Below are 14,745 nucleotides of genomic sequence, written 5' to 3' on the forward strand. Positions count from 1 at the left end.
ACTAAAGACTTGTCTAATATTCTTTTAAGGGAGTGTATCTTTTAGTGACCGTGTTTTTGAATTGCTTACTATTAGTGCCGGTGTGTTTTTCTAGATGTGGTTTTAAATAAATAATTATATCTCTTTTACACCAAGCCCTGGTCAGTGTTTACTTGTTCTATTGTGCTCTCTTGACCTACTGTGAATACTCTGTATACTGCCTAACTTTTCTTGAGGGAAGTCTGACTGCTCAGCCACAGCTACCAAGTGAATCTGTGTGGTACAGACTGCTACCAAGTGGGTTTACTGCCAAACACCTGTAGTCTTAAATCTTTTGCAGTGGTCCCAGCGGGAACTGCACAGGTTTCTGCCTAACAATGGATTAGGTACAGCACAATGTGTGTGGGTGGCAATCGATGGGATTGACACGCTTGGAATTACACCAGATGACAAAACGTTTCCATTTGCTGGCATAGCAATAACGTGTGTTTGGTTTCCTAGCTTCCCAGAATATGTCCATACATCTCTGAGGGAGCTGTAGGTGTCCAAACTCCATGACCTCAGGAGCCAAGCTGCTAAGTTCAGTTTGTGGGCATGGGTTTAGGGTCAACCCCCCCCCCCCCCCCCGTCCTGAGACATGTTGTACGGGCAGGGTAGTTTCAATGGTGGGGAGAGGGACATTTCCATCAGATGAGCGAACCAGGGTTGGCGGGCCCACATGGGGGTCACCAGTATCATGGTAACTGGTTCCTGGTGCATCTTGTGCACCATCTTGTTGAGAAGGGGAGTCGGTGGGGAAAAGCGTAGACACATTTCCCTGACCATGTTATCCAGAGACCGTTCCCCTTGGAGCGGTTCTGGGGGTACCTGGATGCGTAATCTTGGCATTGGGCGTTCTCCCGAGTTGCGAACAAGTCGATCTCTGGGAAGCCCCATTCTGCGAAGACGTTGGAAACAATGTCTTTGTGCAGACGCCCTTCGTATTCTTCGGGCAGAGGAAAATCTCTGCTGAGCATGTCTGCCAGAAGATTGCATTCCCCTGGAACATGTTGGGACAACAGAAACGTCTTGTGTCGGAGAGCCCATATCCAAATGTTTTGGGACAGCTTGGCTAGCCCTGTAGAGTGAGTGGCCCCCTGTTTGTTCAGGTAATACATTGCTGTAGTGCTGTCCGCTAGAATCAGCACTGTCTTCCATTGCAGTTGCATCTGAAAGGCCTTTAATGCCTTGAACACCGCTAATAGCTCCAGTAAATTTATATGGTTGGACGCTACCTGAGGGGGCCACACTCCATGTGCTGTCTGAAGCAGGTGAGCCCCCCACCCCGTGAGAGATGAGTCTGTCATGAGAGTGGCTTCCACTGCAGGGGTGGTGAAGGTTTACCCCTTCAAGAGGTTTTCTCTTAACCACCACTGCAGAGAGAGAACAAGGGCTGGAGAGACAACTACCAGATCTTCCCATTGTCCGCTGGGCTGACACCACTGGCTGTTGAACTACTCTTGCATGGGACGCATGCGCAGCCGCGCGTGGGGAACCAAGTATATGCACAACGCCATCATTCCTAGCAAGCGCACCTCCCGACTGGCTACATATTGAGGGATCTGAAAAAGCATGTTCTGAACACTCTCGTTGGAGGGGAAGACGAGGCCATCTTCAGTTCGAATTACAGCTCCTGGATTTCTTCTAGTTGATCGAGAAAGCCAGACTGAAGAGAAGATCTACTGTTTTTTGGGTGTTCAAAAAACATGTGTTGTACGAATTCCCTGTGATGAGCCAGTCGGCGAGGTAAGGGTAAACTGTCGGATAGTCTGCGCAGGTGTGCTGCAGCCACCGCCAGGACCTTGGTAAACACCCTTGGCGCTGGCAACATTGAAATATGAAAGTATGTCTTTCCTGTCCAATGTCGCCATGTAGTCCCCTTGTTTCAACAGTGGGGTCACGTCCTGTAGTGTTACGATGCAAAACTTCTGAGGTTTTATAAACTTGTTCGCTGGGCGCAGGTCTAGAACAGGGGGCATGCTGAGGTCATTTTTGGGTGCAAGGAAGTACACTGAATAAATACCCTCTTTTACCTGAAGAATACGGGCGGCTTCTATGACGTCCTTTCCCAGCAGCGCTTCTACTTCTCGATTCAGGATTTCCAGATGGTCCGGTGAAAGGTGCCGTGAGCGTGGTGGTCTGAATTGTGGAGGTCGGGCAAATCCACACAGTACCCATGGGTGACCGTCTTTATGACCCACTGGTCTGAGGTTATCCCCTCCCATGCCATGAGGAAAGATGTTAATCGCCCCCCGACCGGGAGGGGAGGGGACCTGGATGTGATGGTGATTTCTGACCGGAGGCTGTGGCTCCTCTAGGATTGGGGCCTCTACCTCTACCGCGTCACTGCCCTCTTGAAGGGTAGTATGCGGGGCTTCATGAAGTTTGTCCTGTATTGAAACTCCCCGTGCCATAGTTACTTTGATTTGCACGGGACTGCCCTCGAAAGGACCGCCGGGAGTTATTACCTCTCTGGGGGGGGGGTCTTTGTGTGATCTGTTGTAGAGACTTAAGAGTCTCATGCTCTTTTTTGGCTGTTTTCAAGGCCTCATCAACCGCTTTCCCGAAGAGGTTAGTTTCTTCAATAGGCTTTTTGATGAGTGAGGCCTGAGTTTCTGGTTTAAACCCTGAGGTAGGAAGCCAAGCGTGCCTTTTGAGTAGGGTCCCTTGGGCCAGAGACCTCCCTGCTGTTTCAGCCCTGTCCATAGTGTTCTTTATCACATTCTGGTTCACCTGCCTTCCCTCGGCTACAATAGAGAGAAGTTTGGACCTGGCGGGTTCTGGGACCTCCTGGAGGCCCTCCTGGAGTAAGTTCCACTGAGCGTCAGCAGAACTTGCCAACAGCGTGGTATTATTTGCTATACGCGTAGTGTATGTGGCAGCCAAGATGACTTGTTTTCTTAAGGCATACAGCCTCTTGGATTCCTTGTCCGGGAGTGCCTCCTTAGTGGCAAGGGGTACCCCTGCTCTTTTTCGAGTGGTAGTCACTACCAGAGAATCGGGGATGGTTTGCCCTTTAATGTATTGTGGGTCGGAAGGAGACAGCCGACAATTTTTCCACTCTTGGGTTCACTGCCCGGGTTTGAGCCGGTGATACCAAGGAGGGAGTCAGCCTTCTCTTGATGGAATTAAGGAGGGGAATGGCTTGGCTAGATGGAGACTTCTCAAGAATATCCTCTGCATCATAGTCCTGCTCAGGCACAGCCTCTTGAGTAGAGATCTGAAAATGTTCAGCTGCCTTCAACAGAGTTGAAGGCCATCTGGTCATCTACAGGCGAGGCCTGACAAGCCGGAGTGGACGGAGGGGAGTCCAAACACAATACATCAGTGTCCTGATCTTGATGGGGAAGTGTCCATGGGTCTGTTCCCTCTTGCTGGGTTTCTTCCCAATTGTGGCATCCACCTGTTCCTCCTCAATTCTGTAGAAAGGAAGTTTCTTCCTCTTCATTGTAAATGTCCCAATAGCTGTCCATGTGGACAATGTCTTCTTGCTGGACAGGGACAGAAGGCTGATCTTCCTGATAATGAGAAGTAGATTGAAGGTTAGGCTCTCCACGAGACCTTTTCGGGGGAGAATGATCAGAAAAACTGATCATTCTCTCCAGACGGTCCACACACCCCTTGAATTTTGAATTTCTCCCTTGTCCATTTGGAGGACCCAGGAGGGCCTACGGGTGGAAAACATCATCTTTGCCGAAAAGTGGCTCTTAGGGTGTTGGAAAGAGGCTCCGACTGTCCTCATAAGTATCATGAGAATTGGGGCCCCATGGCGTATCAAAAGATTTGTCCGCGGCTTGCCCCATGATTTTCGGCGGAACCGGGATAAGTCCCACCACAGCAGTAATACTCTCGATGCTGTCCTCAACCGCCAAATCGGCGTGAGATAAAGGTTCTGGTGGTCTATCGGTAGATGTATTGCCTTCCGCAGTGTTAGGGGGCCTAGTGGTCTGTTTTTCGACTAGAGGCCTAGTCGTGATTTTCGGGCCTACCGCGGCCTTCGGGCCCATCGGATTTCCGCGCTTCGACATGTGAAGCTTTTGGAGTAGAACCCTTACTTGTTTTTGATTGCCCAGTCGCAAGACGCTGCTGCAGATGCAGGGAAGGCTTTGGATCTGCACGATCCAAGGAAACCGCTGAAATTTGACGGCCCTGCTGGCGCCATCACCTTTTTTCGATTTGGACGTCGAAATAGGCGTAGGGGTTGTGTGCTTAGTGACATGCGCTTGTATTCATCTGTCACACAGCGCTCCTTAAGGGTCTTAGGCCGAAGGAGTTTGCAAGCCGCACACCGCTTTTCGTCGTGATGTAAGGAGAGAAAAGCGTTACACGTCCTGTGTTCGTCCTTCCAAGGATATCTGACCCTACACTTAGGGCAGAACCTAAAAGGAGTCCTTTTCATAGCAAAAGGGGAAGATGACTAGACCAAAAGGGTAAAGAGGGAGAAAGAGGAAAGACACCGAAAATATGGCCACCCCAACCCCACTCTCCCTACTGTAAAGGTCAGCCAGAAGGCCCGACCACGTGAAAAATCTGGCCGCCGGACCTTAGGCGCTGCATTCCCCTGCCGTAGACAAATCTCGTCGAAGATGTTCTTGTGACCGAAGTGACTTAACAGGGAATAACCGACAAGTCGGTATAAGAAACAAGGTCTCTTATGTAAGAGCACCGCTATAGGGCGACCAGTTATCTGGGCGGAAAAAAACAATCTGAGGGACCTTGCCGTGTGAGGGATTTTGGGTACACTACACATCACGATAGGGATAGTGTTACAGACACGCCTATGCCGACGTCCCCTATCGGTCCCCGAAAGACAAGATGCAATACTATGCGGTTACCACTGGATGTCGGGCTATATGCACAACATGTGATTCTAAGCAGATTAACAAGCATCAGAACTGTTATTATGAGTCGAGCTGCTTTCACCATGTGAGAATTGCGTTGCAGTAATTAACGGTCTTTTTAGACGCATCCGCGTTTCTCTGTCACGCCTAGCCGATTGTTGAGACATTGTCAGCCACTTAGGAGATTTCCTCAGATGCTCCGTTCGTCCCATGGACTTCAAATAGTCTGCAGTGTTGTCAGGACTGATTCACCTTAATGGTTGAACGGTCAGTGCCCAGATGCTGGTATCTTTTTCCGTCATGTAAATGTGGTGTCCTCTGCTTTTGACATTCCTTTGAGGCAGCTACCATCCAGCCACTACAGAATCTTCCTGAATTAAAATGAATTTGTTTCAAATAGTGTGTGCTGCTGGGGGCCCTATCTTAAAGCTACAGAGCACAATTCTCTGCTGTAATTGTGCAGTTTAAAATAGCAACTGCTTGTCACATTTTTATCCTCGTCAGGACACATTTGCTTGGCCCTCTGCCGATTTCCTGGTGCATGCCTGCCACATTATTTCTCTTCCTATGGGGAGCAGCAACCTTTGCTACCTACAGGTTTCTGCCCTACTTGTGTACTGAGTACCTATCTTGTGTACACGCCGTCCTGTCACCTGATCTATTCTATTTTAGAACACACTAATTGCGCAAGCTAATGCCTTAATCTTGTTCCCTACTTGTGTAGCGCAAAAATAACTATACTTTGTGCCAGCTGCATTTCCAGGAGATCTTGAAGTGCATTTTCAAATGTGCCCCTTGTTTTATTTAGTTTCTTCTGAGGAAGGCAGTCGGGCAGAGCTTGAACATGCTCTCTAGTTAACTGCCCCAATACATTGGCAACAGTTCTTGAGAGGTAGCCCACAAGAGCTGGTCAGTCCACTGGGCAAGTTAGGCTTGGATGCTCAAGAAGGTGTGGAGACTAGTTGGTCTCACTAGTCCAAGAGATTCGAGCTGGAAGCAACTCCAAGCACACCAATAGTATGAATCTGCACCATTCAAGCAGCCAGTTGTGGTCCAATCGGGGACAACTACTGGTTTCACAGTCACCCCAGTAGCAGACTTTCTGGCACCAAAGATGTGTACTGGAACTAGACCGCTCCAGCCCCCTTCCTGGGCCACATGCACACAAAGGCATCATTAGCCCCCAAAAGCAGCAGCCTTTTCGGGCATGTGAATGACCTTAAGGACTTTCTAACTTGAGAAGGCAGGCAGAAGGCCAAACTGCACTAAGGCCAATGAACAAGTGAAAATCTTGTGGCACAGTCATTTTAAAGCACTAGTCCCGTTTAGTAGTCAAACGTAGTAAAAGCGGATGTGCATACCACAAATACTGCAAAACGGTACAAATATAACTACTACCAGCAGCTTGTCTTTAGGCACATATAAAAGTAACGAAGAATGCCATGTGTAAAAAGCTAGGGTGATACAAAAATACTGTAAGGTGCTGTGTGCAATGTTAAGTACAAGAATTCAAAAGAGAAACAGTTTCGCAGTTACTGATCAGTTCCCCCATAACAAGCAGCAAAAAGCAAGGGAAGTGAAGCTGAAGGCTTGACTTCCCTTCAAAAAGTCAGGACAGGAATAAATAGAAAAAAGAATGGGGTTCCATAGGAAACAATAGAAGGAAAGTTAGCAAAAAGCAAACCTCCCCTAACAAGCAGAATCTAGACACTCAGATTGGCAGAGTTTCACAAATTAAAAGTAAAAGCACATTGCTACTTTTGGGGGTTTGAACTTTACAAGGTGCCATGACACTTAAGAAGGGTGATGGACCATTTTGACACGTGGAGATACTGCAGTGTTTAACTTCATCAGTTCAACAAACACTGGTTGTCAAGGAGTGATAACACTAGGTCACTTATTTTAGGCTGATCGCATTTTAAAGTCTCAACCAGTTCCCCTTAACTACTGACACCCTGCCCGAATTAGTACATCAAGTTTTAAGAACCTACTGTAGACGGTAGCCGATGAGATGACTCAGCGGGTAAAACACTTGCTGTGATCTGCGTTTCATCTGCAAGTTGAAGGGTCGAATCCCAGCAAGGCCAGCTCAGACTCATCCTTCCACGGTCGATAAATGATTGCGAATTTCGATTGGATAGTAATAGTTATGTATGCAAATATGTCCTATTTAAAGCGCTTTAGATTAAAGCACCATATAAAAAAACAAATTATTATCTTGTGTTTAAAGTAGTATTTGATGGTTTGTACTTCTGAGTAATTTTTGTTAAAAGGCTGAACAGGAAACAAAAAGGAACAATCTATTTTTGCATTGATGGGCTGCAAGGGAGGGGTTGTCTGCTTCATCGTCAAGGTGTGGGTTAGCACTGTGCAAGGAAGACATTCATATCTACTTGGTATGAAAACCAGCTTCAGGTAATCTTGATCGTTGCTATGGTGGATGCAGCATGACAAAAGAGCTGCAAATTCACAATACTGACGATGGCACTGGATAACCAGCGTAGCGGTATAGAAATACATACAATTAAGCGATTTGTGGAGTTTTTTGTAGCTTGAGTAGCTACAGTGAAAGAGCAGCAATCACTGCCTAGAACAGGCCCCAGTGCAGTTTTGCAGCATTCATCCCCCGTTCCAGGGGCTGGCACGGGGGATGAAGGCCCTTAGCACCCCGGGCTACCAAATAGTTAACCTGGGGTGCTAAAAAACAAAAACAACCCCCCCCCCAAAAAAGTATTTTATTTCCTACAACGGGATGCGCATGGCGTTCCGCTGTAGGAAGGCAAGGCTCCACATGTACTGCTTTTACCTTTCCGGGCTGGCCATTGGAAGCTGAGAAGATTTGGCTGCGGCGGCTGCCGAAGCCGAAATAAGGAAAGTGGGGGAGAGGCGGGGGGGGGGGGGGGGGGGGGGAGATTGGGGGGAGTGGTGAGGAGGGATTTAAAGGAGGAAAAAAAGGGAGACGGAGGGTAAGGAGAAGATGGCGGCAGGAGGAGCCGGCCGCCAGGTGGCTTGGAACGTGGGCTTACACTGGTGGTTCAAGTCTGCGTTCCTAGCCATCTGATTGGCTGGCAACCCCGCCCAGTGCGCTAACGTGAATTAAGCTGCATTTCAAATCTATAATACTCTTAATAAATGTGCATGCCTCAATCTGAGTAATTCAGAGCCATTACCAAGACATGTTCTGCCCCACACCCACCCATCCCAAGGGCATGTGGGTGCATTCCTTAATAACTATGAGCTGATCATAATACCTTGTGCTCGCTCTTCAGCTGGACCCTCAGTGCTTTCAGCATCTCTGCTGTCGGGGGTTCCTGGTCCATCATGCCAAGGTCTTTTCCGGGGTGGCAAAGAAGAAGTGTCCATTCCCTGTGTGGATGGAGCCTGCTCACTAACTGGAGAGCCAGGATCATTAGAAGTAGACTGTGCAGGGTGATCTGGTCGTGGGCCATCTCTGAAATGTTCTGAACACAATACAGAAAGAAAGGTCAATATTTGTATCCAAGACAATAATGGTGCTATTACTGTGCGTAGAAAGCATTCAAATGTTATACCCTTTAATGAATCTAGGGAACAAAGCCACCAATGAAAACCACTTACTGCACCCGGAAACGAACAACCTGACGCTCTTGTTAATGCAAAAAGCAAAGTCAGTCCCTATGCTCTCAGAGAGGGGCAGGGCAACAATAATACTTACTCTGTGTAAATTGTTCAGATGGATTTTCAGAACCAACCCTGTGGGCATATTCTGAAAGGCCTTCCTATTCTGGTGAACAGGAAACTACATTATATCTAGACAAATTCTATCAAGGTAGTGTGACTGAGCAGTAAGCCTTAAGATTTAGGAGAGTATGGGGTGAATAAGGGTTGAGTTAAGCACACACAGTACTCTTAATAATTCAAGTTAGGCAGAATGTATACAAACAAATATTTGTTAGGCATTGTACAAACTCTTATAAATGAAAATCACAGGTAAGCAAAATTACCTAACTTTCACTATTTATCACCTTGCAATGCTCTTGCTAAAGAGTACCAACACTTCACACTGTCAGATCAGAAAATAGAGCACTAAATGTAGTAAAGCAGGTGTAGAAAACAGACCTTAGTAATAAACCAGTTAGAAATCAGGTAATTTAGGGGGGAGGGGCGCTTAAGTGCCCAAGGAAGATGGTCGCTGGGTGATGGAGCTCCCTGAACGACAAGTACTCGCACCCCAATCTGTCCTGATCCGCGCGAACTGGGCGAGACGAATGGCCTCGTGTGCAGCTAAGCACCTGGGGAACTGTCAGACCGGCTTATAGCGCTGCAAGAGGCCAGGCGCCGGATTATGACTGCATTCTTCGCTAATCGGGTTGATACGTAATCCAGACTGCCATGCAGTCTCTGTGTGGGCTTTTGGAAGGCACTGCAATGTTGGATCCCGCCCGCAGCAGCAGGCTGTGAGGCAGTTCAACAGCCCATATTTAGTCATTGTTGAGAGTGAGACCCATTCACCTCCTGGCCAGGTGCCGCAATCTGCGTGGCGCGCCGAAGTCCGCTCCCACCTCTTGATCTGTGGGGAAGTCCAGGTTGATCAGGTGCTGTAACCAGATTAGCGCTGTAGGGGGCTGTGCATCTAGCCCGCACCACAACTGGGCAGGATGCCTGCTGCACAGACTCAGACCGCACAACTGAGACGACAAATGAGCACTCTATAGCGGGCCGGCTCTGGGAGTGCGGGCTAAGGCTGTGATCAAAAGGACACTGCTGCAGAGACTGCTGCTGGCCTGCGCCCCTGCCTGCAAGGCTGTTGCCCAATTGCATGTTGAGCGCCTACACCGTGGAGGGATCCCAAGCGGACACTGGGACGCCAATTTATATGCCTGCAAGATCTGCTGAAGGGGTCAGAGTACAAACATTTATATAAAATTCACAGTGGTGTAGTACATCCCGCTAAATCGCCAATTGCATTCCTTGGAATTCCCAGAGGATGCATTGTGGTTTCCGAAAACTGATAGTCACCTGAGAGTTCACTCCAACAGAGGACCGACCAGAGAGGGGGCAACTTCCCAGCCCTGAACGCAGCGGCAGATGAGATCACGAGACGACTAGAAGACGAGCAGGAAGCCGCAAAGCCTAAATCGACGGAAATACAGATCCAGGGCCTGAAAGGCTAAGGTTGGTTTGCATGTCAATTGGCCCCTGCAAGTTGGCGACGGTAGCCCCTTTCACGGGCACCTATAGACGATCACTTGAATAGGAGGCTGCAGCTCATGAATGGGGGAGACACATCCGATGCAGAGCCAACTTACGCCAGGTCAGGGCACTACTGTACCACTAACAATCCTCTAAAGACTAAAGTCACAAGAAAAATGCTATGTTGAGCTTGTCGCCTGAAGGCCATCTGTAGGCCCTCCCTAGCTATATCCTTTGCTCATGCGAAATGTTACTAAGCCCAACCGGCTCCCTCTCGCAGAGTGGTCGGATATGCAGGATGGGGAACGAAGGCGCCTTGGCCTTGCGCCCCTACGCCTGTTCAATGGCTCTTTTTCGGGAGTTTTATTGTAGTCTGGTGGGGCTTCAATGTTGTTCTGTTCTCTTGGTTACAGGTGGGAGGGGGGCTTGTTTTTGGTTCGGGGGAAAATTATAACTTTTAGATCAAGCCAACATCCTTACACACTCAGAACCACTCATGTTGCACCTGGGGATGCAAATATATTGAGTTAGCCCATGCACCAACCGAGACTTACTGCTGCCCAACCAACTGACAGACAGATGACCACTCACATGCATATCCCTCAACGAGCAGGGACTAGGCCTCCCATTAACTGGTGACACCTTCTCGACATGCTCCGTGACCTGCACAGGGACATAATATTCTTGTAGGAAACCCACCTGGAGGCTAACGAGTCAGCAAAGCTATGTAGGGGATGGCCGCACATTCCCCTTCCTGTTGCAAAACGGTGGTAGGGCAGGGGGTGGAAATCTCCTTTCTTGTCCACCAATGGGTTCGTTTTGTAATACACACTATGCTGGTAGAAAAAGTGGGTCACAATCAACAGGTGACTCAACCACCTATGGGCCCACGACCGGTATGCCGGGATTTTTCACAAACCTATTTGCTACATGTGCCCCATATATGGTGTTAGGCAAAGTTAGCATGCAGTACCCTCTGGGACCACTACACACAACTATGACTACAGGTGTAAGCAAAACCAACCGTGGGTATAAGTCTGTACCACACAGTTTTTGGTAGCAAGTTGAGCAGCCAGGCTCATCTCAAGAGAGAATATGAGCTTGTTACACAAAGGTCTACAGTTACAAGTATTCAAATAGACACTTGGACTCAAAAGTTTCTTGGTAAAACACTTATTAATTTAATACACAGTCAGTTAGAAAACATTCACTAAAAGGAGGCAATCAATATCACACAAAAATATACTACAGTACTTCACACTATCAGGTTCTGAGGCATTTAAACTACTTTGAAGGAGGAGCAAAATGGCATACAGAGCATTTGAAGTAGGAGCATAAAGGCATAAGTCAATAAAACAAATAGTAGAGTTATTTTTAAACAGTGCAAATAGTTTGAGTTCACCACAGGAGTTGTTCCAATGTAATAGGTAGGCCAAAGTCAATGGGCTAGAGTCTTGTATAAGTAAAAACGGTTCTGGTATTTTAACGGAAAAAAGTTTTTGCCACGGTTGTCAGAAATAGTTCATAGAAGAAAGATTTCTATGTCGGCTCTCAAGCTGACTAGGTCTGCAAGTTGCCAAAGTTTCATGCACTTTCGCAGGTAGAGGCAAGTTCTCTCGGTCAGGTTTTCACAGTACCTTAGATTGAAGAAAAAGATGCAGCTGAAGACTTCTGTTCTTGGCAGTTCCTGCTGTTCCTGAGCCTCAGTCCTGGGGACAAGAGGGAGGACGTTGGGAGACTCCTGCACTGCATGGGGACTGGTCACAAAGCTGGCAAACTGGCAATTCTTAAATTCCGGTAGCTGTCTTCAAGCACACAAACTGGTGTCCTTCTCCCTGGCTATTCGGTTCCCTGCAGCATTCTGAGGAAAATACAACCAGCTCTGAGAATGGTGTCAAGGTGGCTTATCCAGCTCGTCTTCGGTTCTTTTGTTCCAGTGGTCAACTCTGCCTTCCAAGCCAAGAGACTCTCCTTTTAAACAGTTTTCTCCCATTCATCCCAGCCCAGCTGCCACAGTCAGCCAGCCAATCATGCCAGAGTGCATTTGGGTCTCCTAGGAGACTAAGCACAGGGAGTTTCGGGCACCTCCCTCACTTCCTGCCCACCCCAGACACTCAGGCGCCAGAGGCGGTCTTCAGTCCTGAAGCCTGCCAAAAGGTGTAGGAACAAAGGGAGCAAACCTGGTTTGGCACGCAGAAAACCTTTAGAAGGACCTTTCCAAAAAGAAATGGTGAAAAAAGAAGACTGGGACCCGTTCAAACAAAGGAGGCTCAGACGCCATCTTGAAAAACATGGCTCTCATGATTTTTCGCAACCGGTGTTCAGGGTCGGGAAAAATCATGGTAGTTTGTTGTAAAACCACTGACACCAGCCATTTCGAGAGGAAAGGGTAGCATTTGACTGCTACATGAGTTTCTAGACACAGGGGATACTAGGTAACCCCTGCAGCACTCTATAGGATGATAGTGTGCTGGGTCTAGGAATTTAAAGAGACTAGTAAAGTCAATTTAACTTTACTTGCTCTGGGAAACAGTAGTTTATCCCAGAGAAGGCATTTAAACCTTGGGTCAGCCTAAAAGACTTCCCCTGTGTCACTGCACTGTGTCATAGGTTTCCCCCTTTCTCACCTGTTTTCGCTGCTTGATGGATTCCGTTGTAGAAGTTTTCTTCCTTATGGTTCGGGTCTTGCACAAGCCTGCTCGGCCGTCTTCGGCTTCCAGTGTTCGTTCAACTTCTTGTCCGGGATCGATAGTAAAATCCAGGAAATACAGGAAAAAATAAGGGGAAGAAGCACTCGGAGGCGGGTGCACGGATTCCAGGAGAAGGTTGGGTAAGAAGGAGAAGGGATAGAATGAAGCAAGGGTCCGGGAACCAGGAAAGCAACAAAGTTCCGTGAAGTGAACTACGGAGCACACGTCTAGCCACAGCTAACAGTAGCGTTGAGACGTGCGGAAGCGCGTGGGGGTGGCTATTTTATCGAGCGTGCTGCAATGAACATTATGATATATGGCATTTGTAACGTGTCTATACACAAGTGTTTCAAGGCGCGACGAGGCAAGGGGGGAGGAACAAGGGGAGACGGACAACGATCCTACTTGCAGTACATGGTTAGTAGAATACAAGATAAATAATAGGGCCAGTTGGTGGCAAGTGCAAGGTAAGTGCCGGGACGAGGGGCTGTAGGATACAGAGACAGTCCCGTAGTGCAGGTAGGCAGTGCAGAGAAGAGTGGCTGGGCCAAGGACCCAGATCGGTGAGTGGCCCAGTTGCAGATTCAGTGCAGGTTCAGTGATTTTAGCAGGGGAGAGATGGAGAGCAAGCAGAGGCAAAGAGGTAGGTTTTGAGGTGCTTCCGGAACCGGAGATGGTTCTCCTAAAGTTTCAGGGAGGCAGGAAGGCTGTTCTAGAGGGAGGCCCCTGCTGCAGAGAGAGATCTACCCCCAGCTTGTTGCTTTGCAATTCATGTTTGTTTTGGTATACTGGAATAAAAAGATTAAATCAAAAAAATAAGGTCCTGTATATTAAAAGTCCTTCCATGCTAAATGAGATGGGGCCTAGAGCCCTAAAAGTCACAAGTCCCTAAATTAACCTATTATACGGAGTTAAGTCTTAAGTAGGCGGAACAAGTATTGGCAAAGCCAACATGTAGGTGTAAGCATCTCAAGTACTGAAGAACAAAGCAAACAAAGGTTCTTAAGGTGTCCTCTATAAATCCCACCACATTCAGAGAATCCCAAGGGGGCATCCATGGCCAGAACTCCACTGATCACGACCAGGCAAGAAAGCGGTAGGGTGAGAACGTATTTGTATTTCTTTATTTGTATAGCGTGCCTGGCCCAAACGCATCTGGGCGTATATCTTAGTTCCATAAAATCAATATACAATTACAGGGCAGGATAAACATTTTCAGGTAGTGCCCATGCAACCGAATGAAGGTGAGTCCTATTCATATTCAACAAGAAATCACACCCTAGGGTTTCTAGATTTGCTGGGCCCACTTACTTTCTGTAGTGGTGGATGGGGTCCAGTGATCTCTGTTGAAGAGGTCAGTTTCAGTGTCAGAATTTAGTTCCAGCTACTCGGTGGTTCTTGGCTCTGGAGAGATGTTCCTGAGACATGACAGCTGGACGAAACAAGACCACCACAATGCAGACTCAGTGAATCCAAAGATATGATGCAAGCAGGAGACGGCAGAGAACACTGCAATCAGGCAAACGACAAGACGACGAAGAAGCAGGTCCCACAATGCCCCTTTTTGTGCTGGGGTGCTGCAAATGCAGAGGAAGGCCTTACGTCTCACCAGCCTAGAATTTGCAAAGGGCCATGTCTGAACTCAGGACGGCGACTGGTACAGCGCAGTAGCCCAGGCTGGAGTTGGTCACTCCACAGGGTGGTAATGGGACACTTCCAACAGATGCCGAAGGCAGGATCCACTAGCAGGGGTTGAGACTGGTTGTTCCCAGTGTTCCAGGGGTTGAAGCACCAATGAAGAGCTTCAAGAGATCAGGCAAAGGAGTATAAATTAGCCAGGACTTGGCAAGAGGCCTAGTTGGTTGGCAACAGCAATGATCCAAGAGTCTTCAGCATGATGCTCCTTTTCGAAGGGGTTGTGGCGCCAATGGCTAACTGAATGGCTGCAGGAGTCGTCCTTGTATCCTAAATTCAAGATGGAGTAGCCAAAGCAATAACAGGGATATGCAGCAATTAAACTGGCA

General features: G+C 48.1%; 1 protein-coding gene across 2 annotated transcripts in view; it reads right to left on the reverse strand.

Annotated features, from left to right (window-relative positions):
- The window catches only part of WDR33 (WD repeat domain 33), a 935,332-nt gene that overhangs the window by 30,446 nt on the left and 890,141 nt on the right, over positions 1–14,745 (reverse strand). For both annotated transcript variants that reach the window (XM_069617826.1, XM_069617825.1), the window contains one exon: positions 8,111–8,320. In XM_069617826.1, coding sequence (XP_069473927.1) covers positions 8,111–8,320 — 210 coding nt within the window. The remainder of the gene's footprint in view (positions 1–8,110; positions 8,321–14,745) is intronic.

The sequence above is a fragment of the Ambystoma mexicanum genome, chromosome 10 (genome assembly GCF_040938575.1).
Source record: "Ambystoma mexicanum isolate Mex_15411 chromosome 10, UKY_AmexF1_1, whole genome shotgun sequence".
NCBI lineage: Eukaryota > Metazoa > Chordata > Amphibia > Caudata > Ambystomatidae > Ambystoma > Ambystoma mexicanum.